Source organism: Nomascus leucogenys, chromosome 7b (genome assembly GCF_006542625.1).
Source record: "Nomascus leucogenys isolate Asia chromosome 7b, Asia_NLE_v1, whole genome shotgun sequence".
In the NCBI taxonomy this organism is placed as follows: domain Eukaryota; kingdom Metazoa; phylum Chordata; class Mammalia; order Primates; family Hylobatidae; genus Nomascus; species Nomascus leucogenys.
Window position 1 is genome coordinate 6,843,886 of NC_044387.1, and position 25,072 is coordinate 6,868,957.

Sequence of the window (25,072 nt, forward strand, 5' to 3'; positions counted from 1 at the left end):
CTGTCCAAAGCAATTTACAGATTCAGTGCTATTCCTGTTGAACTATCAATGACATTATGTCTCATGAGAGATGATGGTGTGTAGTTTTCTTTACTTGTAATATCTTTGTCTGGTTTTGGTATTAGGGCAATACTGGTCTCATAGAATAAGTTAGGAATTATTTCCTCCACTTCTATCTTTCTGACATAAGTTCCTGTAAAGTTTTCTGCTTGTGGGTGTCTGTCCCAGTAAGTTGTGATTCTCTGTATTCACCTGTCTGTCTCTCCAGTTTTGGGGACAGTGATTTGGCCTGTAACTTCACTTGTCTTTTGATTTAAGAAGAGTTGTTGATTTTCCAATTTGTTCAGATTTTTACTTGTTGTTGGGACAGAGTAGCAACTTCCAAGTTTCTTACATGCCAGACCTGCTACGTGTTTTTAAAGGGACTCTGAAATCCTACAGACTCAATTTTTTTTTAAGCATAATTTTTTTTAAGTAATGACTGTACTATGAAGTATATAAAATGCATATATATAGTTTAAATAAGTTTAAAGTAGTCACCATGTAACCACCATTCAGGTGAAGGAAAAGAATATTGCCAATATCTTATACCAGGAGCCAGCACACTTCTTCTGTAAAGGCCCAGATAGTAAATATTTTTGATTTTCTGTCAAAACTGCTCAACCCTGTAGCACTTGGTACCATCAGACTTCCTAGTTTTTTCCACTCTAGTGGATATGTAATAGTATCTCATTGCAGATTTGTTTGGCATTTTGTTGGTTATTAGTGAGATTGAGTATCTTCACTTGGTCATTTATTGGTCAGGTTTCCTTGATTATGAAGTGCTTGCTCGAGACTTTAAGTCTTCATACTGGTTTGTCTTTTTCTCATTGGTCAACAGAAACTGTGACAATGGTCATAGTATACACCGCTCTGTGGTTCCTGCTCTTTTGTAAGTGGCATGTGGTGCAACTATCATCTCTCAGTGTGTATTCTGTGTTCTTACCTTTTTTATATGATGTCTTTTGATAAATATAAGTTCTTTTTAATGTAGTCAAATTTACTAACATCTCTCTGTAGGTGTTGTTTAAGAATTCTACTCTGGAGTCATGAAGATATTCTCTCACACGGTCTTATAGGAGCTTGACAGTTTCAACTTTCACATTCAGGTCTTGAAATCTGGACTAGATGTTTCCCAAGTGTTGTGAGGCAGGGACCCAGTCTCATTTCCTCCATATGAAAGTCCAGCTGTCCCAGCACTGGTCATTGTGAAGTCCCCCTTTCCCTGGCCGATCTGAGCATCACCACTGCCTACATCACAGCCGGTGGGTGTTACTGACCTCCTCATTCTTTTCCACTGATCAGCTTGTCTGTGCTGACACCTACATCACATCTTTGTTGTCACTATAACTTAATGATACATCTTAATTAATTGGTAGGCAACTCCCTCTACCTTGTTCTTCAAGAGTTTTGAATTGCTTTGTCGAGTTCCACAAAGAAAATGACACCTTTACTATTATATTTGAGTTTTCTAATTCATGAACACAGTGTCTCTCCATTTATTTTGATCTTCTTCAATATCTTTCAGTAAAGTTTTTTTTTTTTTTTTTTTTTTTTTGAGACGGAGTCTCGCTCTGTCGCCCAGGCTGGAGTGCAGTGGCGCAATCTCGGCTCACTGCAAGCTCCGCCTCCCAGGTTCACGCCATTCTCCTGCCTCAGCCTCTCCGAGTAGCTGAGACTACAGGCGCCCGCCACCGCGCCCGGCTAATTTTTTGTATTTTTAGTAGAGACGGGGTTTCACCGTGGTCTCGATCTCCTGACCTCGTGATCCGCCCGCCTCGGCCTCCCAAAGTGCTGGGATTACAAGCGTGAGCCACCGCGCCCGGCCTTCAGTAAAGTTTTATACTTTTCTGTATAAAGGCATTTCTCAGATATCACAGATTTATTCCTAGGCCTTTCTATTTTTGATGCCTTTTGTAAATGTTATCTTTTAAAATTTCACTTTCTGTGTCTAATATATAAAAACTGTGATTGATTTTGCCTGTTGATATAGAATCCAGACTGCTTGCTAAATTCACCTCTTATAATAATTTATTTGTGGATTCTTTGTATTCCTATGTATACAGTCATGTCAGTGAATAATAATAATTGTATTTCTTCCTGTCCTATCATTATACCTTTTATCCTTTTTCTTGCCTGATTAAACGGTCTGAGACCCCGCAGTACAATGTAGAATAGCGGGTGATGGAGATATTCTCACTTTGTTCCTAATCTTAAGGGGGATGTTTTGTTCTTTCACTATTAAGTATCATACTCACAGAGAACTCTGTAGATATACCCATTATATCCATGTCATCATGTTGTTATGAAGAAGATTAAATGAGCTATTACTTGGAAACAACCGAAGACATTGCTGAGAACCACATGTGTTAGCTTATTCAAGTCTGTGGTCCTCTGATATGCCTGACAATACCTTCTGTACCCATCAGGGCCATAAAAATGGTACCATATAATCTTGTCATAATAGATGGAGTCTAATGTCCCTCATTTCCCCTCTTACAGCCAGAGGGCTAAAACCAAACCATCATTGAGATGAGGATCCTCCATCTCATTTCCTGGGCCCTGGTTGGCCCTTATTTCTAATCACTTTTGAATCCAAGTTGTTGATCAGGAGAAGAATCCAGGTCAAACCCCTGAGGCAACTCAGAAACCACCCCCTTCCAACACCTAATTCTCATTTCCGTTTTGCTCTATCACTTTCCTTCCAGGAATGATGAGGATACCTGGAACGTAGATTAAAAGGTGATTAAGGAGGTGGATGGGGATACAAATGCCTTAGAGTTTCCCAGATATTGACTATTGAACATCTTTTCTGCTGTCATACGCACATTTCACATGTTCCTGAATACCGTCTTCTGATGTTGTAGAATTTTCTAGAAACCGATAATGAGGGCAATGGCATTCTTCGACGCCGGGACATAAAGAACGCACTGTACGGTTTTGATATTCCCCTCACACCAAGAGAGTTTGAAAAGCTTTGGGCAAGGTAAGTGGCACGTGAGCCTGGCTGGTTTCCATTCTTATGGATTAGGTTGCTTGCTGTGGCAAATTCAGCCTAATCTTTCCTACATCAGGGTAACTGGGGGCTGGGAGTATTTTCTCTTAGTTGCATCTGTCTCATCTCCTGTGTCTTTCCTTGTTCCTTGCTCCTTGGTGCTCATAGCAAGCAGCCTTGGTGGATGGGTTGGTCTTTAGTAACACGGAGAACCAGGGTAAATGCTCATCCATACCAGACTTGAGAGGTTTCTATTTCCAAGGACCTGGGAGCTCAAGCCCAAACCTTTACTGTTTTAACAAAACAAGTCACTCTCCAAGGACTTAACTCTAATATAACTCACTCAGCAGATATGCAATGGGTAAAGGGAAAAGCAGTTTCTCCCCATTACCTATAGATGGAAATTAATGTTGCACAACTGTTTTATAGGTAAGTCATTTGTGGGAAGAAAAACCAAACTTTCAGCAACTTGGAGTAGCCTCCCAAGGGTTTCTTAAACTGAAAATTGTATCCGATGTTGATTCCATTTGTCAAATGTATTTTCGATTTAGCTGTTTTGGAATTGGGCCCCCAGTTATGGTCTTCCCTGGATAAACGTCTAACAATGTGGTCTATTTCCAAGTTCCAGACCCAACTTCAAATTACCTCCTCCTTCATTATATGTCCATAGTCACCTGCATTCCCCCAGGATGGTATACCAACATCGTACGTCCACTCAGGAGGCAAACTCATGAAACAGTTCATACCATTTCCCAGCTTTTCATCTGTTCAAAGTGGAAGGCTGAAATGTTGACCAAGTTTAGAATTAGGTGGGTTGTTTTGTGTCTAATTTAGAAAAGCAACTGGAAGTTCTTACAAAATGCTGACTTTTTAAGATCAGTTCCAACACAGGGTCCATTTAGACTCCCTGCCCATTTCTGTTTGAGTAGCCTACATTAGTATTTCCAGCTGGGTACAGGCAAATCTTTGTGGAGTAGGCAAATGCATAGCCCTGCCTTTCAGTTGACCTTTAGGATGATCCAAAGATGACGACATGGTCCCTGTCTTTGGCAAGCTGTCAGGGCACAGAATGCATTCACACAGGTAGCTATGGTACAGCGACAACTGTGCAAAACCCCTGGGCAGAGAGCAAGTCAAGTGGCGTGGGCAGTGAGGCAGGAACATGGGGCTAGCGGGGGCTGGAAGCTGTCATGGGTCCAGATGGAGAAGGAGACATTCTTGTTTGGCAGGCCACCTGTCTGCAGGGAGGCAGGTGTTCTATCAGAAGTGGCATGGGGCTCCCAGGGTCAGAAAGGAAGGGTAGGGCCAATCCCTTACCAGGTCCTTCCATTCTGGTGTTATTGACCAGGCAGTCGGGAGCAATGGAATTTGAGTGTGGTTGTGGGGCGAACAGAGCTGTGGTTTAGGAAGATGAGTCAGGAGACAGTTCAGGGGAGAGGCTGGCTGGGGGTGCTGGCCCTGGGAGACCACTGCCGTCACCGGGGGGGACAGGACGAACCCCTGAGTGGGGGCTGGCCATGGGGATGAGAGGCATTGGAGTCATGTCCCCCACAAGGGTTCCTATGTGGGAAATGAGAGTGGACGGAGCCTCTTTCTGAGGGTGGGACAAAACTTGTTTCCATTTCCATTGGAGGTGGACACTAACTGTTGGCTTGTGGCTAAAGTTTCTTTATACGTTTATGAACATAATTATGAAACGTGCGTATTTTCATCCTGTGTTGACAACTGCTTGCAGTCAGAATTTTGTCCACTATTGTTTACTTGACCTCATGCCACACATGGTGAGTGGTTAAGAGCAACAGCTCTGCAGCCAGATGCATGGGCATGACTCCTGCCCGCTTCCTGCTGTGTGGCCTCCATCAAGTTACTTGGCTTCTGTGCCGTATACTATTCATCATCTGCAAAGCAGTAGATGATGTTCCCTGTCACCTAGGGCCACTTGAGGCCTGGGTAAGGAGTCATATTAAGTGCTAGCCCAGGGCGAGGCGTGCAGTAACCACTCAGTAAATTTAACACACCCTCTCTTCATTTGTTCACCCAGCAAACGCTTCTTAAACACTGGCTCTGCGCCTTTGCAGAAGTTTGCAGGGCTGAGGGTGACCAAGGTAAATGAATAATCCAGAGCTCATCGCCTAAGATACTCAAATGCTCTTAAGGAGAGAAAGTCTTGGTAATTAAGTGCTGTGTCCCTGCCAGGACCTCTGAAGGCTCAGAAATCAAGGACTAATAAACTGGGCTTTTAAGCTGAGTTATTTCACATACAAGATTAATTTCTGAGGAAGTGGAAGAGTGATGGTGAATCTGGTTTGCTAGAGAGAGAATACATTTGGAGGCCATAGAAAAGTCCAGTTCTTGGGCTGGTAATTCCTCTACTCCCTCCCTTCAGTGAATCTCTTTTTCCCTCTGGAATTGCCTTTGGGTCGGCACACACATTCACCTGGTGACCCCTCCTGTGTCTGTGTTTTTCATTCTCCCTTAGGTCAATCATGCAGTTCCTAGGACACTTTGTAAATTATAGCACCTATCATTTTTATTTCACTTCATTAGATGAACTACTTCCTGGAAAGTATTGCATGCAATATCTACATTTTCAAAATCAAATCAAGTTTTTGTTGATTCAAGATTTTCTTCACTGCTATTGTTTTTGTTCTCCACTTTTTTTACTCTGTCAAAATACACATAACACAGTTTACCATCTTCACCAATTTTAAGCACACAGCTCAGTGGTATTCAATACGTTCATCATGTTATGCAGCTGTCACCACCGTCCAGCTCCAGAACTCTTTTCGTCCTGTGAAACTGAGATTTTTTTTTTTTTTTTGACAGAGTCTCACTCTGTCACTGGGCTGGAGTGCAGTGGCGCAATCTCAGCTCACTGCAACCTCCGCCTCCCAGGTTCAAGCGATTCTCCTGCCTCAGCCTCCCTGGTAGCTGGGATTACAGGCCCACACTACCACACCTGGCTAATTTTTTGTATTTTTAGTAGAGATGGGGTTTCACTATGTTGGCCAGGCTGGTCTCAAACTCCTGACCTCAAGCAATCCGCCTGCCTCAGCCTCCCAAAGTGCTGGGATTACAGGCGTGAGCCATGGCACCAGGCCTGAGATTATTATTATTATTTTAACTTTTAAGTTGAGGGTATATGTGCAGGTTTGTTATATTGGTAAGCCCATGTCATGGGGGTTTGTTGTACAGATTATTTCATCACCCAGGTATTAAGCCTAATACCCAATAGTTATTTTCCTGACCCTCTCCTTCTTCTCACCCTCCAAAAGGGCCCAGGGATGAATGGGATGGTCACGCAACTAAACAGCCTAGTATGTGCAGAGCACCGCATATATGTGAGCATGAATGTTAGTGGCAGAATGACAATATAGGTTTGAAAAGATCTTCTAGTCATCATATTAATGCACACGCATTTTAGAAGACTCAGAAAATCCATAAAACAACCACAGATGAGCCCTGATGCACTCAGCAGAGGCGATGATCCGTGGCAACTTGATATTGTGGTTTTCTTTTTGCTTTTTCTACTTGTTGATGTGACATCAGTTCATTGTCCTCCGCTCCCCACCCTCCTGGCGTGTTCTCTTCCTCACCCAGTGTTTGCTGATAGTGACGATTCGCCTCTCCACTGCAGCAGCAGGAGGCACCACGAGCCAGGACGGGGCTCAATGGCCGCCATGGGTTGTCCAGACACCAAGGAGCCTCCTTCAGTTGCCGTAAGAACAGGAAGGAGCCTGGGCCCCGAAACAGCAGCAGAAACGGGCCTGTTCCCCATGGGGCTGTCTCACGGTGTGAGTGAAGCAACCGCACCCCGATGTTCCTGGTGACCAGGGGCTACGGCAAAGTCGGGGAGCAGCGGGGGCCTGCAGGACACATCCCATCAGCTCTGGCAGTCTGGGCAGGTCCAAGTTGACTGTCAGGAGAGGACAGCCCCCAGAAACTGGGCAGACGAAGCAAATAGGAAAATAACATCACGCTTTTCTGAAAACACAAAAGTAGAAAACATGACAGATTATAGACAAGGAAAAAAATGTTCAACGTCCATTATTCAGTCAACATTTATTCAAGCACCTATGAAGTGCACTAGTTTAGAATTTCAGATCAGTCCAGAGGGCCTGGTTTATGCTACTGAAGTAAATTAATCAGTTGACCCCCAAATCTCTGTGGCTTAGCATGTCTGTGTTTTATTTTCATTCACCCAAAGCCTGCTGTGTGTCTAGTGGCTCCTGCTTCCAAGCAGTGACTCGGGGACCTGGCTGGCTTTCAGCTTGTGGTGTCATCCTCTTAGCGGGGGACTCCACCCACCCAGGTGGGACTGCAGAGCTGCAGGATAACACGTGGGCTTTCAAGGGTGAGTGCCACACTTCTGCTCAGAGCCCACCCCCCAAGGGCCCCAGCAAACTGCATAGAGGCCGGGGAGGCACAAGGATGCCAAGGGGGATGCTGATGTCCCAGGCTGGCCTGGGGAAGGTTAAAGGGATAAAGCATTGCAAGCCTGGAGGAGGCCATTGTGAAAGGAACCCTGCTCACTGAAGCTAGGTTAGGAGCTCTACGCACGAGATTTCAGGAGCAATAATTTTGGTTTGACTTTGGAGAGACTGCTAAGGATGCTACAAGAGGGAAGTGCATTCAGCCACTCACTCACCTGACCAACCATTAAGCAGTCATTTTTTTGGACCTTTCTTTGTGCCAGGCCTTGTGCTAGATTCAAAGGTTCCAGAGATGCAAGGCAGCCCCCGCCCGCAGGTTGCTCAGGGACAACAGCCACGAGCCAGGAGGGAGCAGTGGAGGCAGCCACCACAGGAGCTCAAGGAGGAACTCCCAAACACAACACCTGAGTTGAGTCTTAATAAACAGTCATTAGCTGAGAGAGGCAGCCAGAGGTGGGGGACAGGCATCCATGAGCAGAGGCCCAGAGCCTGAGGAGGGTGGGAAGTCCTGGGACAGAGAGGAAAGAGCTGTGCAGAGGACAGGATACTGCTTATGTTAGAAGAACTGGAGTCTGATGGCCTGTCCTGGTCAGGGTGTAACCGTCCAGCGGGTTCTTCTAGCATGCTGCATAGATAAAGCCAATTCCCTGAGACAGAAGCGCTGCAGAAAAGAAAGAGTTTAATAAACTACAGGGCCAGCCAAGTGGAAGGATAGGAGGTATTTCTCAAATCCACCTCCCCGAGAATTCAGAGGCTAGGGTTTTTCCAGGCTATTTTGATGGGCAAGGGGCTAAGGAGTGGGGAGTACTGATTTGTTGGGCCGGGGGTGAAATCACAGGGAGTCAAAGCTTGTCTTTTTCACTGACTCAGTTCCCGGGTGGGGGTCACAAGTCTGGATGAGTCGGTTTCTTGGTATGAGCTACCAGTCCAGGTGGCGTCAACTAGCCCATCAAAAAGCAGGTCTGATGGTGCTTCAAACAGCAGTCTTAGGTTTCACAATAATGATGTTATCTATAGGAACAATTGGGGAGGTACAAGTCTTGTGACCTCCAGCCACATGACTCCTGAGCCATAATTCTAACCTTGTGGAGTTTATTGTTGTTGTTGTTGTTGTTGTTGAGATGGAGTCTCACTCTGTCGCCCAGGATGGAGTACAATGGCACAATCTCGGCTCACTGCAACCACTGCCTCCTGGGTTCAAGTGATTCTCCTGCCTCAGCCTCCCAAGTAGCTGGGATTACAGGCACGCACCACCATGCCCAGCTAATTTTTGTATTTTTAGTAGAGACAGGGTTTCACCATGTTGGCCAGGATGGTCTTGATCTCTTGACCTCATGATCTGCCTGCCTTGGCCTCCCAAAGTGCTGGGATTACAGGCGTGAGCCACCACGCCTGGACCCTTGTGGAGTTTTACAAAGGTGGTTTCAGTCCCTGAGCAAGGAAGGGGTCAGTTTTGCAATAGGACCATTATCATCTTTGCTTTAAAGTTAAATTATGGATTAAATTCTTCCCGTAGTTAGCTTGGCCTATGCCCAGGAATGAGCAAGGACAGTTTGTGTGGTTAGAAGCAGGATAGAGTCAGCGACATCAGATTTCTCTCAGTGTCATACTTTTTGCAAAGGTGGTTTCAGTTGGAAGGCCAGGCCCAGGGTGTCGCTCAGTGTTGACCCTGGGCATGGGAGGCACCTCCTTGGGGAGGGCTTGGCATTCCGAGCACCTGCTGTAGCCTCCTTTAACCAGGTAGAATTCAACTCTTTGAATCTAAAACAAACTTTGCTAGAAAACTCTGAAGAGGGAGAGTGTGTGCTCTAAAAACGCACCAAAGGGAAGACCTGAGTAGGAAAAGAAGCAGGCTCGGAAATATCCATGGAGATTGTTGCTTGTTTGAAACTAGCCAGCCAAGCAGACCTGCCAGAAAGTTTGCGAGATAATTAATGCCCAATTTATTCACATTTCTTGATATGGCAGGTGAGTTATATATCGGTATTCAAATATAAACAGAAGAGACTATGAAAAAGCAGCTGTGCCATGTACAGCAACTCGTGTGGACAAAAAAACAAAACAAAACAAAACAAAAAAAACCCCCATGGTTTTCAGTTCACAAAAAGCGAGGCCATTTCTATTAGCTCAACGAAAGCAGTGCCCAGAGAGAACCTACTCGGTGCCTGGCTGGTGGAACCTCTGGACAGGGAGCCTCAAGATGGGAAAGGGTTTTAAAAGGTTGAGTGAACAAGATCATTAGCTCAGAAATGGGAAGATTTAGTGGGATGTGATGTCAGAGGGTGACTTTTAGAAACACTGAATACAAAGAAGTTCGACTTGGAGATGTGCTAGCCAGGTAGACTCTAAGCTCAACATGAAGACCCTCTCAGTGATTAAAGCCATCTGGGACCCCGGCAGGCAGTCCTTGAAGGAAGTGTGGTTCTCATGTCTGGCATGGCTTTGTCTAAGGCTAGCCCCCTTCTTACTGGGGAGTGTAATGGGTGGATTTTGGCTCTTGATGGGTACTGGAGCAGATGGTGTCTGATCTTCTGTGATTTCATCAGAACATACTGAATATGCCCTTTAAGCATGTTCAGCTCCAGCAATTGGACACTATATGAGTCTATTCTCACGCTGCTATAAAGAAATACCTGAGACTGGGTAACGTATAAAGAAAAGAGGTTAAATTGGCTCACAGTTCCACAGGCTGTACAGGAAGCATGATGCTGGCATCTGCTCAGCTTCTGGGAAGGCCTCAGGAAACTTAAAATCATGGTGGAAGGAAAAAAAAGGGAGCCAGTGCTTCATGTGGCCAGAGCAGGATGAAGGTGGTGGGGGCTGCCACACACTTTCAAACATTCAGATCTCATGAGAACTCACTATCACAAGAATAGCACAATGAGGATCGTGCTAAGCCACTCATGAAGGATCCACTCACCTCCCACTAGGCCCCATCTCCAACCTAGGTTGAGATTCACTCAACCTACTGGGGATTACAATTTGACATGAGATTTGGGTGGGGACACAAATCCAAACCATATCAGACACTTTCATTTCTAAAGAGCAGCTGTTTGAGTCATCAGACCTCCCTCCAAGATGGTACCTGAGAGAATTCCTTATGTCCCCAGGTGCATGAGGTGCTGTGTCTGCCTCTGCTGCCTGGCCTAGGCCATCGGCAGGGCTTATACCACACCTCCTCATTCTGCCCTGTAACTCTAGGGACAGTGGCATTTGAAGATACTTCTGAAATGTATGTGAGAATTAAGTGCCTAAACTGAGCATAAAGGACTAAGACATTCTCAGCAAAGCAAACCAATCGATGTGAACATACTCAAATTATGTGTACAACTGAATTGCTGTGTGCACAATAAATGGGCAGAGTAATCTTATTGTATCATAAATTAGTGGCCATCACTGTCCACAAATGTGAGTTTTTATGGGTCCTCTGTTTATGTGCACATTTTTTCCTGGCACGCCTATTGCTGAACCATTTGAAAATTCAACCTTTATAGGCAAGTTGGTGTTTTAAAATGTTACACAAAGGGTTATACAATGAAGGGTGAGGTTATGTAAGCTGAATTAGCTCGCTTATTAATCACATTCACAACAAAATTTTAGTTGCAGTTGTGCAATCTAGTCTTCTGTTCCTTTGGATGAGAATAGAATGTTTATGATATTTATTAATGAAGCAATTAAGAATGCCTTTTCATTCAGTTCAAGTGTCATGATGGAAAGTTTGTTGTCGGTAAGCCCTTGAGCATAGCACACCAGGAGGGCAGTCCTTCCTCAGACATGCACTGCCTTCACTTTTCTTAGCCCAACAGCCGTGAATGCATAACGTAGCTCATGCAAAGTGTGTTGCTGGATGCTGTGAATTTGTAAAAATGATTAAACCATAGTTTCTCCTCAAGAAACTACCATCTAGTAGGCAGATAAGACATGGACCTAGGAACTGGATGGAGGCAGGATGTGGGAGAAACTTTGGGTGGCATAGAGCAGTAGCAAGTGCCAACATGCACTCCCCATGTATTCGCACGTGCACTAACCTGTCCGGTCCTCACCACGCCTTGAGGAGCTCAGAGGAAGGCAGAGTTGTGGTTCTTTTGACTTAGGAGGAGAGAGAGGTTTCCAAAAGAAGTGCACTGCTCCCTGGGGGCTGCTTGTCAGGTGAGTGGGCTGTGGACCGTTCTGTTAGGAACCCTCCTGTCAGAATGAGGAACCCCTGGGAGCTTTATTCAGAGGGCGTCTTGACCAGAGTTGCATTATTACATTGCCTTGGTGCCACAAGGCTAGTTAGAGTCCTGATGTAGTTCAAGGAGAGAGGCATGGCCCTGGGATCACCCTAGAAGCTCAAGAAATGGCAGCCCTTCTGCCTCCTAGGTATGTCCATGTGAAATTCAACTTCCTCCCTGCAGCCATCTCAGCATCGCCAGCAACAGGGAAGCCCTTGCTGGAGGCGCTTGCCCCTGATGGTGCTGCTGAGACCACAGCTCTTCCACAGCCAAAGGAGAAGCCTCGGGAACTGCAGAGTCCACAGGCTTCTTTCTGAGGGTGTGTTGTCTTGTGGGGTTTTAAAAACAAAATTCACTGAATAAAGGTGGAAGTGTACTTTTCTGGGTCGCAAAATTAAGGTCATCCTCGTAATAGACACCTGAAAAGGTCTGCAGGGGATAAGGAACTGATGGTCCCAGCAGGAGCTGGGTGGGGCACTGTCCTGAGACCACTGTCCCTAGACCAATGTCTAGGACCGCCCATGACGGCTCCCAGCTGAGGAACTGATCCCTGGAGCAGGAAAGGGCCTTGCCAGGTGAAGAGCCGGTGAGCTGGTGTTTACCTAGAGCCCTCTATCTGCACCTGCCTGCAAAGTCGCAGAGGAAGTCGTCCAAGGGGGCTTTTCTTACCTTGTCAGGTGGAGTGCGTGTGGAGAATGGGGCGAATGCTGTGTTGAGGCAGCAGGTGGATGGCAGACATATGGCAGAGGAGCAGGGATCTGCAGGGCACAGAAGGCAAGGGAGCATGGAGAGAGCCCTCATGGGCACCTGCGGGGACAGGCCCACATGGCCTTTGGGAAGGGTGGTGGTCTTCCAACTCCTGAGAGCATCTGCAAGTTTTAGCACAAGTGCATGAAGCAACATTTACCCAAACGTCTATCTGCTTTGTCTCCTGCCTGCCACCCCTTCCCCTTGAGGACAGGAACGTGGTCAGTAAGAACATTTTCTTTATTGTTCACCCAGCTCAAACAGTCGCACAGGGCTTAGTGTGTCACAGGCAACTGTGGGTTCTGTAGATCCTCCAGGATCTCATCAGTTAATGAGCAGAGCAAAAGGGAGCCCTACCTCTCAGAGGAAAACTGATTGTACTTCTACTCCGTCAGACAAATGCCCAAGCAACATCCTGATGGGAGAATTATGCTGGCAACATTGTTTAAATATAGTCTCATTCCTTGTAACTCTGAGTTCATCTGGGGAAAATCACATCTGCGAATGCCATTTTTATCGATTAGATGAGGACCAAGATCTTTCTGTAAAAATAAATGCTTTCTTTCTTTAAAGAAAATTGGCAATTTGCCTTAAAATTTTTATTGAAGTAATTCTATTCTATTTGAATAACATTGGGAGATAAAAACCCTCCATTATGCCTTTTTTAATGAGTTCTAATTCAGAAAAATCTCAATAATAGAAAATGACATAAAAGGTACATAGCATAATTCTTATCTTGTTTTCCTCACTGGCCTCTCTCATTGGCTGTATGTAATTAGCATCTCTTCAAAGAGAAAATGGGGAATTTTACCATCTTTGAATCAAGTGACATTCACTCATTTGAGTTTTAAGATTGAATATGCTTTTTGAAGAATTTTCTTCTAAACCTTAGCATAATTCCTTTCACAGGTAAGTATTCAATTTAAAAAAACTGCTGAATGGGCGAGGTGCGGCAGCTCATGCCTGTAATCCCAGTACTTTGGGAGGCCGAAGCAGGCGGATCACCTGAGGTCAGGAGTTTGAGACCAGCTTGGCCAACATGTTGAAACCCCGTCTCTACTAAAAATAGAAAAATTAGCCGGGCATGGTGGCCGGCGCTGTAATCCCAGCTACTCGGGAAGCTGAGGCAGGAGAATCACTGGAGCCTCGGAGACAGAGGTTGTAGTGAGCCCAGCTTGCACCACTGTGCTCCAGCCTGGGCCACAGAGTGAGACTCTGCCTCAAAAACAAAACAAAACAAAAAACAACAAAAAAAACCTGCTAAGCATATGGAGGGGTTGACTTCAATTTTCTGTAGTCACAACTGTGTTTCTAATAGAATGACAGGTGAGTGGCTTCGGTTGCTCTCTCTCCTGGCAGGCCATGTGTGGCGTGACCATCCTGAATGCTGATGTGCCTGTAAGTCACCTGGGGCCATTGTTAACATGCGGATGCAGATCAGATCAGGAGTGAGGCCTGAACTCGCGCATTTCCAGCTCCGCCAGGTGGGGCTGATGCCGCTGGTCCACAGGGCGTGCTCCGATTGGTGAGGGATGGAAGACGAAATCCTCATGGATGGTGCAGGCATTTTCCAAACCCTGAGCACCAGCACACCTTACTGGCTACTGAGAAATGCTTTCTGTTTTTGTTTTTGTTTTTTTTTAAGATACGACACCGAGGGAAAAGGACATATTACTTACCAGGAATTTTTACAGAAATTGGGTATTAACTATTCACCTGCTGTCCATCGGCCCTGTGCAGAGGATTATTTCAACTTCATGGGTCATTTTACAAAGCCACAGCAGCTACAGGAAGAGATGAAAGAGTTGCAGCAGAGCACAGAGAAGGCCGTGGCAGCCAGGTGAGTGAGGAAGGGTCACGGGGCCATCATCTAGAAGTCCCCTTTTACACCTGGCCTCACAGCACAAGTTATTTTAAAATGGTACCTTCCCATGCTGGCACAAGTTACAAGGAAATGATCATGCTTGTTCACTGCTGTCGATTCTAGAAATTGGTGCAAAGTCAAAGAGTAGTTGAAAAGCTATAGCCCATTCCATCTTACCCAGTCACAATCTTCTATCATTCATCTTATTTTATGGGTCACCCTTGACAATGATCCTTTTTAGTTGTGGATGGCATACTGCCTGGCCACTCCCTTGGCCCAACTAGAATGCAGGCTCCATAGGGATGTCTGTCACTTTACCTGTTGTCTAGCACTGAACAGACACCCAGTAATATCTGTTGAATGAATAAAGGAAAGAACCAGACATATCCTTTAACTCACACTTCTACTTTCAGGACTTGATCCCCAAGAAATAATTCAGAATAAGCCAACAGCTTAGCAATGGGAAGGTGTGACCTGCAGTGTGTCTTTTTTTTTTTTTTTTTTTTTGAGATGGAATCTCACTCTGTCTCCCAGGCTGGAGTGCAATGGCACTGTCTCAGCTCACTGCAAACTCCACCTCCCGGGTTCAAGTGATTCTCCTGACTCAGGCTCCTGAGTAGCTGGGATTACAGGCACACGCCACCACGACCAGCTAATTTTTGTATTTTTAGTAGAGGTGAGGCTTCACCATGTTGGCCAGGCTGGTCTCGAACTCCTGACCTCAAGTGATCCACCTGCCTCAGCCTCCCAAAGTGCAGTGTGTCTATAACAGCAAAACAACAACAAAGGGAATACCTTCCAGTCCCAAATTAGTGCACTGGCTTAGCAAAGAGTAGCCTGAAAGAGCATGAAATTGCCCATGCCTGCTGCGGCCACTGTGGAAGAACACGGAAATGTTTGTGTAAAGGGCTAACAGGCAGTTACGTTTTGGGCAGTATGTGTACCATGAGTGGAACAATATCAAATGTAGGAGCAGGTGCATGGGACCAGAAGATGCTCTGCAGAAGGTACCCCACTGGATTTGGATGGTGGGAGCGTACATGATTCCTTTCCATTTTTAAAACTGATATTTAATAGTTGTGCATATTTGGAGGGTATGTGTGATATTTTGATACTTGTATACAATGTGTAATGATCAGGGTAATCGGGATATCCATCATCTCAAACGTTTATCTTTCTACAAATTCTACAAATCTTCTCTTCTAGCTATATTTTTTTTTTAATTTGTGGGTACATAGTAGGAGCATATATTTATGGTTACATGAGATAGTTTGATACAGGCATGCAATGTATAATAATCACTTCAGGGTAAATGAGAAATCCATCACCTCAAGCATTTATCCTTTGTGCTACAAACAATCCAATTATACTCTTAGATATTTTTAAATATACAATTAAATCTAGCTACTTTGAAATATACAATAAAATTATTGTGTATTTCAATATAACATTTTATTGTTATAAAATTGTATGTAACAATAAAATTGTTAAGTATAATTTCCCTACTGTACTATTAAATACTAGTGTTTATTCCTTCTATTAAATTGTATTTTTGTACCCCTTATCCAACTTCTCTTATCTTCCCCCTCCTGACCCTTCCCTTCCCAACCTCTGATAACCTCTGGTAAATTAGCCTCTCGTAATTTACTCTTTATCTGTCTGAGATCAACCTTTTTTTTTTTTTTTTTTTTGAGACAGTGTCTCACTTTCATCACCCAGGCTGTAGTGCAGTGGCTCCATCATGGCTCACTGCAGTCTCAACTTTCTAGGCTCAGGTGATCCTCCCACCTCAGCCTCCTGAGTAGCTGGGACTACCGGTATACACCACCACACCTAGCTAATTTTTGTATTTTTATTAGAGATGGGACTTCACCATGTTGCCCAGGCTAGTCTCAAACTCCTGAGCTCACTCACCTGCCTCAGCCTCTCAAAGGGCTGGTATTACAGGTGTGAGCCACCGCGCCCGGCTAAGATCAACTTTTTAAACTCCCACATATGAATGAGAACGTGTGATAGTTGTCTTTCTGTGCCTGGCTTATTTCACTTCATATAATGATGTCTAGTTCTGTCCATGTTGCTGTGAATGAAGATTTTCTTCTTTTTTATGGCTGAATAATGTTCCATTGTGTATGTGTGCCATATTTTCTTTATTAATCTGTTGATGGAAACTTGGGTTGATTTCATATCTTGGCTATTGTGAGCAGTGCTTCAATAAACATGGAAGTGCAGATATACTGATTTCCTTTCTTTTGAATATATACCCAGCAGTATTATAGAATTTCTGGATCATGTAGTAGTTGTGTGTTTAGTTTTCTGGGAAATCTCCATACTGTGTTTCACAGTACTGTACATTACCACCAACAGTGGATGAGTGTTCCACTTTCTCTGCATCTTCACCAGCATTTATATTTTGTCTTTTTGATGATGGCTATTCTAACTGGGATGAGATGATATCTCATTGTGGTTTTAACTTGCGTTTCCCTGATGATCAGTGACCTTGAGCATTTTTCACATACCTCTTGGCCACTTTATATGTCCTCTTTTGAGAAATGTCTATTCAGGTCTTTTGGCCATTTTCGAATCAGGTTATTTCTTTTCATGCTGTTGGGTTGTTAGAGTTCCTTATATATTCTGGTTATTAATCCCTTGTCAGATGGGGAGTTTGTAAACATCTTCTCCCACTCAGTAGGCTGTCTCTTCGCTTTGTTCCCTTCATGGTGCAGTAGCTTTTCAGCTTGATGTAATCCCATTTGTTTGTTTTTCCTTTTGTTGCCTGTGCTTTTGAGGTCTTATCCAAAAAATATTTGCCATGACCAATGTCCTGTAGCATTTCCCCAATGTTTTATTCTAGTAGTTTCATAGTTTATGGTCTTACATTTAAGTTTTTAATCTGTTTTGAGTTGATTTCTGTCTGTATTGAAAGATGGGGATCTAGTTTAGTTCCTCTGCATGTGGATATTCATTTTTCCCAGCACCATTTATTAAAGAGACTTTTCTTTCCCCAGTGTGTGTTCTCAGTGCCTTTGACAAAAATGAATTTGCTGTAAGTGCATGGATTTACTTCTGGGTTCTCTACTCTGTTCCATTGGTCTTTGTGTCTGCTTTTATGCCATTACAATGCTATTTTAGTAAATATAACTTTGTAGTATAATTTGAAATCAGGTAGCGTGATGCCTCTAGCTTTTTGCTTAGGATTGCTTTAGCTATTTGGGGTCTTTTGTGGTTCCATATGAATTTTAGGATTGTTTTTTCTATTTCTGTGAAGAATGTCATTTGGTATTTTGGTAGGGATTGCTTGAATTAGTAGATCACTTTGGATAGTATAAACATTTTAACAACATTGATTCTTTCAATCCATGAGCAAGGGATATCATTTCATTTTTGTTTGTGTCCTCTTCAATTTCTTTCATCAGCGTTTCATAGTCTTCTTTGTATAGCTCTTTCATTTATTTGGTTCAGCCGATTTTTAGGTATTTTATATTCTTTTGTAGATGTTGTAAATGAGATTGCTTTATTTATTTCTTTTTTGGATTGATCACTGTTAACATATAGAAATACTACTGATTTTTATGTATTGATTTTGTATCCTGAAACTTTACTGAATTTGTTGATCAGTGCTAGGAATTTTTTGGTGGAGTCTTTAGGTTTTTTTAAAATATAAGATCATGTCATCTGCAAACATGGCTCATTTGACTTCTTCCTTTCCAATTTGGATGTGCTTTATTTCTTCCTCTTGCTTAATTGCTCAGGTTAGGACTTCCAGTACTATGTTGAATAGAAGTGGTAAAAGTGGGCATCCTGTCTTATTCCAGATCTTAGTGTAAAGACTTTCAACTTTTCCCTGGTTAGTATCATATTAGCTATGGGTTTGTCATATATGGCCTATATTGTGTTGAGGTATTTTGCTTCTATATTCATTGTGAGGAGAGTTTTTATCAAGAAAGGATGTTGAATTTTATAAAATGCTTTTTCAGCATCTGTTGAAATTATCATGTAATTTTGTCCTTCATTCTGTTGATGTGATGTATCACATTTATTAATTTGTATATGTTGAACCATCCTTGTGTCCCTGGGATGAATTCCACTTGATCATGGTGAATGGTCCTTTTAATGTGTTGTTGAATTTGGTTTGCTAGTATTTTGTTGAGGATTTCTACATGTATGTTCACCAGGAATTTTGGCCTGTAGTTTTCTTTTTGGTAGTGTTCTTGTCTGGTTTGGGTATCAGGATATTACTGGCCTTATAGAATGAGTTTGCAAGTATTCCCTACTCTTCAATTCTTTTGAAAAAGTTTGGGTAGAGTTGGTATTAGTTCTTCTCTAAATGTTTGGTAGATTTTAGCAGTGAAGCCATCAGGTCCTAGGCTTTTCTTTGATAGGAAACTTTTTATTACTGCGTTGATGTTGTTACTCATTGTTGGTCTGTTCAGATTTTCTACTTTTTCATGGTTCAATCTTGGTAGGAATTTACCCACTTCTAGGTTTTCCCATTTGTCAGCATATAGTTTTTCATAGCAGTCTCTAATGATACGTTCTATTTCTGTCATCTCTAAAGTTGTAATACTTCCTTTTTTATCTCTGATTTAATTCATTTGGGCTTTCTTTTTTTCATAGTCTAGCTAAAAGTTTGTCAATTTTGTTTATCTTTTCAAAAACCAACTTTTAATTTTGTTGATCTTTTGTATTGTTTTAGTCTCAATTTTATTTATTTATGCTCTGATTTTATTTCTTCCTTTCTACTAATTTAGGTTTGGATTTTTCTTGCTATTCTAGTTTCTTGAGGTGCATTGATAGATTGTTTATGCAAAGTCATTTTTTTTTTAATGTAGGCGTTTATTGCTATACATGTCCCTCTTAGCACTGCTTTTGCTGTATCCCATAGATTTTTGGTATGTTGTATTTCCATTTTGATTTGCTTCAATAAATTTTTAATCTTCTTCTTAATTTCTTCATTGACCATTGGTCATTCAGGAGCATGTTGTTTAATTTCTACATATTTGTACAGTTTCCAAAGTTCCTCTTTTTATTGATTTCTAGTTTTATTCCATTTTAGAAAAGATACTTGATATGATGTTGACTTTTTCAAATTGTCTGAGACATGTTTTGTGGCCACATATGATGTATCCTGGAGAATGATCCATGTGCTGATGAAAAGAATCTGCATTCTGCAGCAGTTGGATGACAGGTCCTGCAAGTGTCTGTTAGGTCCATTAGACCTAGACCATAGTTTAACTTGATGTTTCTTTGTTGATTTCCTGTCTGGATGATCTGCCCATTGCTGAAAGTGGAGTGTTGTCTGCTACTATTATTGTACTGCAGTCTAGCTCTCCTTTTAGATATATTAACATTTGCTTTACATATTTGGGTGCTCTGGTGTTAGGTGAACATATATTTACTATTGTTATATCCTGTTGCTGAGTTGATTTTTTGTATTAATAATGACCTTCAGGTCTTTTTAGTTTTTGACTTAAAGTCTATTTTATTTTATATAAGCATAGCTACTCCTGCTCTTCCTTGGTTTCCATTTGCATTGAATACCTTTATCGATTTCTTTACTTTCAGTCTATGTGTGTCTTTATAGGTGAAGTGAGTTTCTTATAGGCAGCATATAGTTGGGTCTTGTTTTTTAATCCATCCAGCAACTCTGTCTACTTTCAAATTTTAAAACTAGTTACTCATGTCTTTCTTTTTTTTTTTTTTTTTGAGACAGAGTTTCGCTCTTGTTGCCCAGGCTGGAGTGCAATGGTGCAATCTCAGCTCTCTGCAACCTCTGCCTCCCAGGTTCAAGCAATTCTCCTGCCTCAGCCTCCTGAGTAGCTGGGATTACAGGCATGTGCCACCACACCTGGCTAATTTTGTATTTTTAGCAGAGACGGGGTTTCTCCATTTTGGTCAGGCTGATCTCAAACTCCTGACCTCAGGTAATCCGCCCACCTCAGCCTCCCAAAGTGCTGGGATTACAGGCGTGAGGCACTGCGCCCGGCCACTCATGTCATATTTTTAACATTTATAACAGAGAAAAAAATTGGGCTGCATATAATGTGACTACAGCAATGAGACAGATTTTCTTGGCATGATCTAAATCCTTGGTCTCCCATCCACACTCCCTATACGTGTGGCTCCTACCTGCTGCTCTATAGCTCTGGCTTAGCTGCATCTTGCTCTTACCTGTTTGTGAGTCTGTCTCCTGTCTGTCATTTCAAAAGGCAAGATTCACTCTCTGTCCCACCACCTCCTATAGCACCTGAATGAATGAGTGAATTTCCAAAGGAACTGAGAATGCCAAGGACACAGGGATGAAATGTAATAGCTAAACGGGGTTTAAGAGAAGAGCAGTTCAAACACACCCCTGAATTATGTCTAAGTTACTGGGTTATGAAGCCTGAAAGCAGAGAATTGAGTTTGTGAAATTCGAAGTAAAATATGTGCACGATTGGTATAAATCAAATATGCCATAAAGCTAATGAAAAAGTGGAATTTATCTTTACTAGACAGGGTTGGCATCATTACCCGCTCGTGTCTTCTCTTTTCGTCTTTCCTGCCACTTGTGAGTAATGAGGCTCTAGGAGAGAAACCGTGCATCCTGGGCACTCCCAGTACACTCTTTCTCTGCCTGTGCCTCTGTTCCACATGGAGCATGGGTGTGCAGCTACAAGAACTGCGAGCTGCCAGACAATGCATTTCAGATCATTGAGCTCAGTTAACTAATTCACTCTCACCCACTCCCCCTTGCCACAGCCATGCTCTCTTAGTAAAGAAGACAAATGGATGACCAATTTCTGTTTCCTCAAAAATATCGGCTTGTAAAAATTTCCAAATAACCTTGTCCTTCAGGATGGCCTGTTTTTAAATTTTGCTGTCAGTGGGTCTTTCCAATGAAGATTCAATGTTTCCAGGATGTTTTTTTACCTCCTCATCTATACTGACACTCTAATCAGACTGACAGATTTGAGTCATGTTCCATTAAAGTGACCACAATTTTGTATTTGCCTCTTAAATCTAGGGGAATTCATTTTGTTTGGAGTGCCCTAAATACATTTTAAAGATTAAGAAAACTCTTTTTTTCTTTTTGCATTTATTTTCCATGCCTTGCTCTTTTTGCTTAAGTCTGAGTTGAAGATTCAGAATCAGAATAGCAACAGTAAATGAGCCACATAACACGGGCTCATTCGAAAACGCAAATTGAGAGGTATGCAGTTTTTCTGCAGCACCAGAGTGGGGAGGCCATGTATGTGAGGGGCTCTGTGGCCATCCATTGGCCATAACAGTGCCCCCTTCTGGCCTCTGTCGTGTTGCCCAGACCAGGAACTGGACACAGAGCCAGTGCAGCTTTGTCACTGAGTGTCGGCTGACACTGTTTCTGTTTGGCACTGTGCTGTGATCTGTGCTCTAAACCCTCATTTACTCTGTGCACATATTTACTGTGCAAGGGAAATAATTACTGCCTAGAAACCAGTCCAAGAAATGCTGAATGCTTCAATTTTCTAAAAATATGTATCTCAAAAAAATGTTTGGATTTTTTTTCTACCTTCATTTGCTTTCATTTTGAAGGATTAAGTGGAATACAATAGTTGTGATGACGAGTAATCATTCTGCAACATGGGACTGAATTCAATGTACACCTGTAGGGGAATCCAAAATGCTGCTGTTGGTATACACGCATAGAGAGGTTCCTGCACCTCATTTGTATTAAGTACTCAACATGTCATGGGAGCCAATTCCAAACTGGAGGCCAGCAAGACAAGGGAGCTGATCACCTTGGTGGCTTCAAAGTAAATACCGCTCTCCTTCACTACCCTGATTATTCCCACTGAATCTCGCCTCTCCCAGAGTCCTGACGTTTCTGTTCCTATGGATTATTTTTTCTAGGCATCCTCTCCCACAAATACATACCTCAGGTGGTAGACAATTACCACCAAAGATTTTGTTTCTGGAATTTTATTTTATTTTATTTTATTATACTTTAACACATTCTTTCCCCTGAGGAGTAACCCCAAAGCCAAGATCAAGTGTGAGCCCATCACACAGGCATGTTACTCAGTTTGTAAGGAAGACATTTTCAGCGACCTGGGTGAGTTGAAATTACTGAATTTACAGCCAGTCCACCATAGATCAAGCGCAAGATTGTTTCTTCGTAAAGATTTCTGCACTTTTTGAGTTCCTTAACCATAATTTTTTTCAAGTTACGAGAGAAAATTTCCCAGACTGAAAATTCAGTGTCTCTGAATCACAGAGACTTGAGGTCACACATCCTGCAAGAAAATCATCCCTGAAGCTGGGAGCGACAGAAAGATGCTGTCTCTGTCTCCCTCGCTGTGAGTGAAAAGCCCAGTCTTGTCCTGATTCCGCCCTGGGCTTGCGTGCTGTCCTGTTCCTGTTCTAGAAAGTAGGGCTGATGACACCGCCTGGCAGGGCTGAGAGGTCACATGTGAGTGTGTACTTGAGATGGCAGCATGGCCCTTGATTTTTCCATTGATTCACACCACGTGGTGGCTGTTTCTTTTTTCTTTTTTCTTTTTTTTTTTTTAAGACAGAGTCTTGCTCTGTTGCCCAGGCTGGAGTACAGTGGCACAATCTCCACTCATTGCAACCTCTGTCTCCCGAGTTGAAGCGATTCTCCTGCCTCAGCCTCTCAAGTAGCTGGGATTACAGGTACCCACCACCACACCCGGCTAATTTTTGTGTTTTTTAGGAGAGACGGGGTTTCACCATGTTGGCCAGGCTGGTCTCGAACTCCTGACCTCGTGATCCACCCACCGCAGCCTCCCAAAGTGTTGGAATTACAGGCGTGAGCCACCCCACCCAGTCAGTGGCTATTTCTTAACAATAAAAACCCTGGTTAAAAAAAAATAAATCCCAGGGGGTCTTTGGCACTTCATGGCCCTTGATTTGTCCACTGATGCACACTACGTGATGGCTGTTTCTTAACAATAAACATGCCTGGTTAAAAACAAAACAAAACAAAACAGGGTCTCTGGCACTCCCTTGCCCCATCACCGACAAGGCTCCGTCCCTCTCCACACTCTTGGCTTGCTGCCCTTCTCCTCCTTAGGGCCTTGGCACTGGCTGTTCTCCAGTCCCCGGCTGACTCTTTTGCATCCGTCTTTGCTCAAGAAGAAGAGCCTACAGCCAAAGTGCCTGTAAACCCACTGTCTTTTTTTTTTTTTTTTTTTGGCATGCAAACCTACTGTCCCACCGTGCTGTACCTCTATCTTCTGTTTGTTGTCTGTCTCCCCACTACTGGAATGGAAATCCTTCTAGGGATGCCTCTTTGATTCACTAGACATGTCCCAACACCTACAGGAGCATCTGGCACGTCATAGGTGCTCAACTAGTGTTTATTGAGAATGAGTGTATTTCACATGTCTATATGTAAAATCACTAGCTTTTTCAATTCTTGGTTCCGTTTTTAAAGTACCAATTCTAGTACAAAGACAAAGTTGTAAGTTCTCTAATGTTGTAATTTTGCTAATGATGGTAATAACAAAATGATAATGATACAGACTTATAATATTTCCAGGATATCTTTTAATGTCAGTGTTACACTGAGGCTGTAAAACATCTTCAAAATTAGTCCTTAGATGAGCCATCGGCTCATTGCATTAGAATAATCATGAAATGTTTGCTTTAAAGGAGTTAGTTGTTTTCCTGATTTTAGGGCATATCTGCAATGTACTCTCTTTCAGGGATAAGTTTATGGACCGCCATCAAGATATCAGCAAAGCATTCACCAAAATTGATAAATCCAAAACCAACTACATATCCATATGCAAGATGCAGAAAGTGCTGGAAGAATGTGGCTGTTCTCTTACAGAGGGGGAGCTGACCCATCTGCTAAACAGGTCTTTTTGGACTAAGTTAAATATGTTTCCCATGGCCCTGAAAAACATACTGGAGAATTGCCTTTGTTTCTTCTGTATGTCCACCCAAACAGCCTTCTGAGATGAAAATATCCTCTATGTCTTCCTGTTGGCTGGGTTACATTAGAATGGGTTTGAGTCCACCCAAAGCAATAAAAGAAAGCCCCCTGACAAATGCATAACTTTTCCTGATGTGTCTTAGCAGCAGTGCCACCATTTCTTAACATTAGTGGGATTTTTTTGGTTTGCTTGTTTGTTTTGTTTTTTTGAGATGGAGTCTCACTCTGTCACCCAGGCTGGAGTGCAGTGGTACAATCTCAGCTCACTGCAACCTCTGCCTCCTGGGTTCAAGTGATTCTCCTGCCTCAGGCTCCCAAGTAGCTGGGATTGCAGTTGTGCACCACCACGCCCGGCCAATTTTTGTATTTTTAGTAGAGACGGGGTTTCACCATGTTGGCCAGGCTGGTCTCAAACTCCTGACCTCAGGTGATCCGCCCACCTCAGCCTCCCAAAGTGCTGGGATTATAGGCGTGAGCCACTGTGCCCAGCCAACATTAATTTTTATTTTATCCAAGTTATTCCAGCACTTTGGCAGGAATCACATAGTTCTACGAGGCTGGTTACTAAAACCAGCAGTCCTTTTGCCCTGCTGCAGCCCTTATTTCCCTACCCAAAGTCAACAACTTCCAACCCTGTTGACTGATGTTTTTTGATAGTGAATGTACCTCTTCTTCTTCTTCTTCCTTTTTCTTTCTTTTTTTTTTTTTTTGAGATAGAGTCTCCCTCTGTTGCCCAGGCTGGAGGCAGTGGTGTGATCTTGGCTCACTGCAAGCTCTGCCTCCCGGGTTCATGCCATTCTCCTGCCTCAGTCTCCCAAGTAGCTGGGACTACAGGTGCCCGCCCCCACGCCCGGCTAATTT

The 25,072-nt window shown here is 43.1% G+C and overlaps 1 protein-coding gene across 1 annotated transcript in view; it reads left to right on the forward strand.

Moving 5' to 3' along the window:
* Nucleotides 1-25,072, forward strand: part of EFCAB6 (EF-hand calcium binding domain 6) — a 295,381-nt gene that overhangs the window by 209,371 nt on the left and 60,938 nt on the right. Inside the window, exons 21-23 of the mRNA XM_030815402.1 lie at nucleotides 2,907-3,025; nucleotides 14,074-14,268; nucleotides 23,979-24,134. Coding sequence (XP_030671262.1) covers nucleotides 2,907-3,025; nucleotides 14,074-14,268; nucleotides 23,979-24,134 — 470 coding nt within the window. The remainder of the gene's footprint in view (nucleotides 1-2,906; nucleotides 3,026-14,073; nucleotides 14,269-23,978; nucleotides 24,135-25,072) is intronic.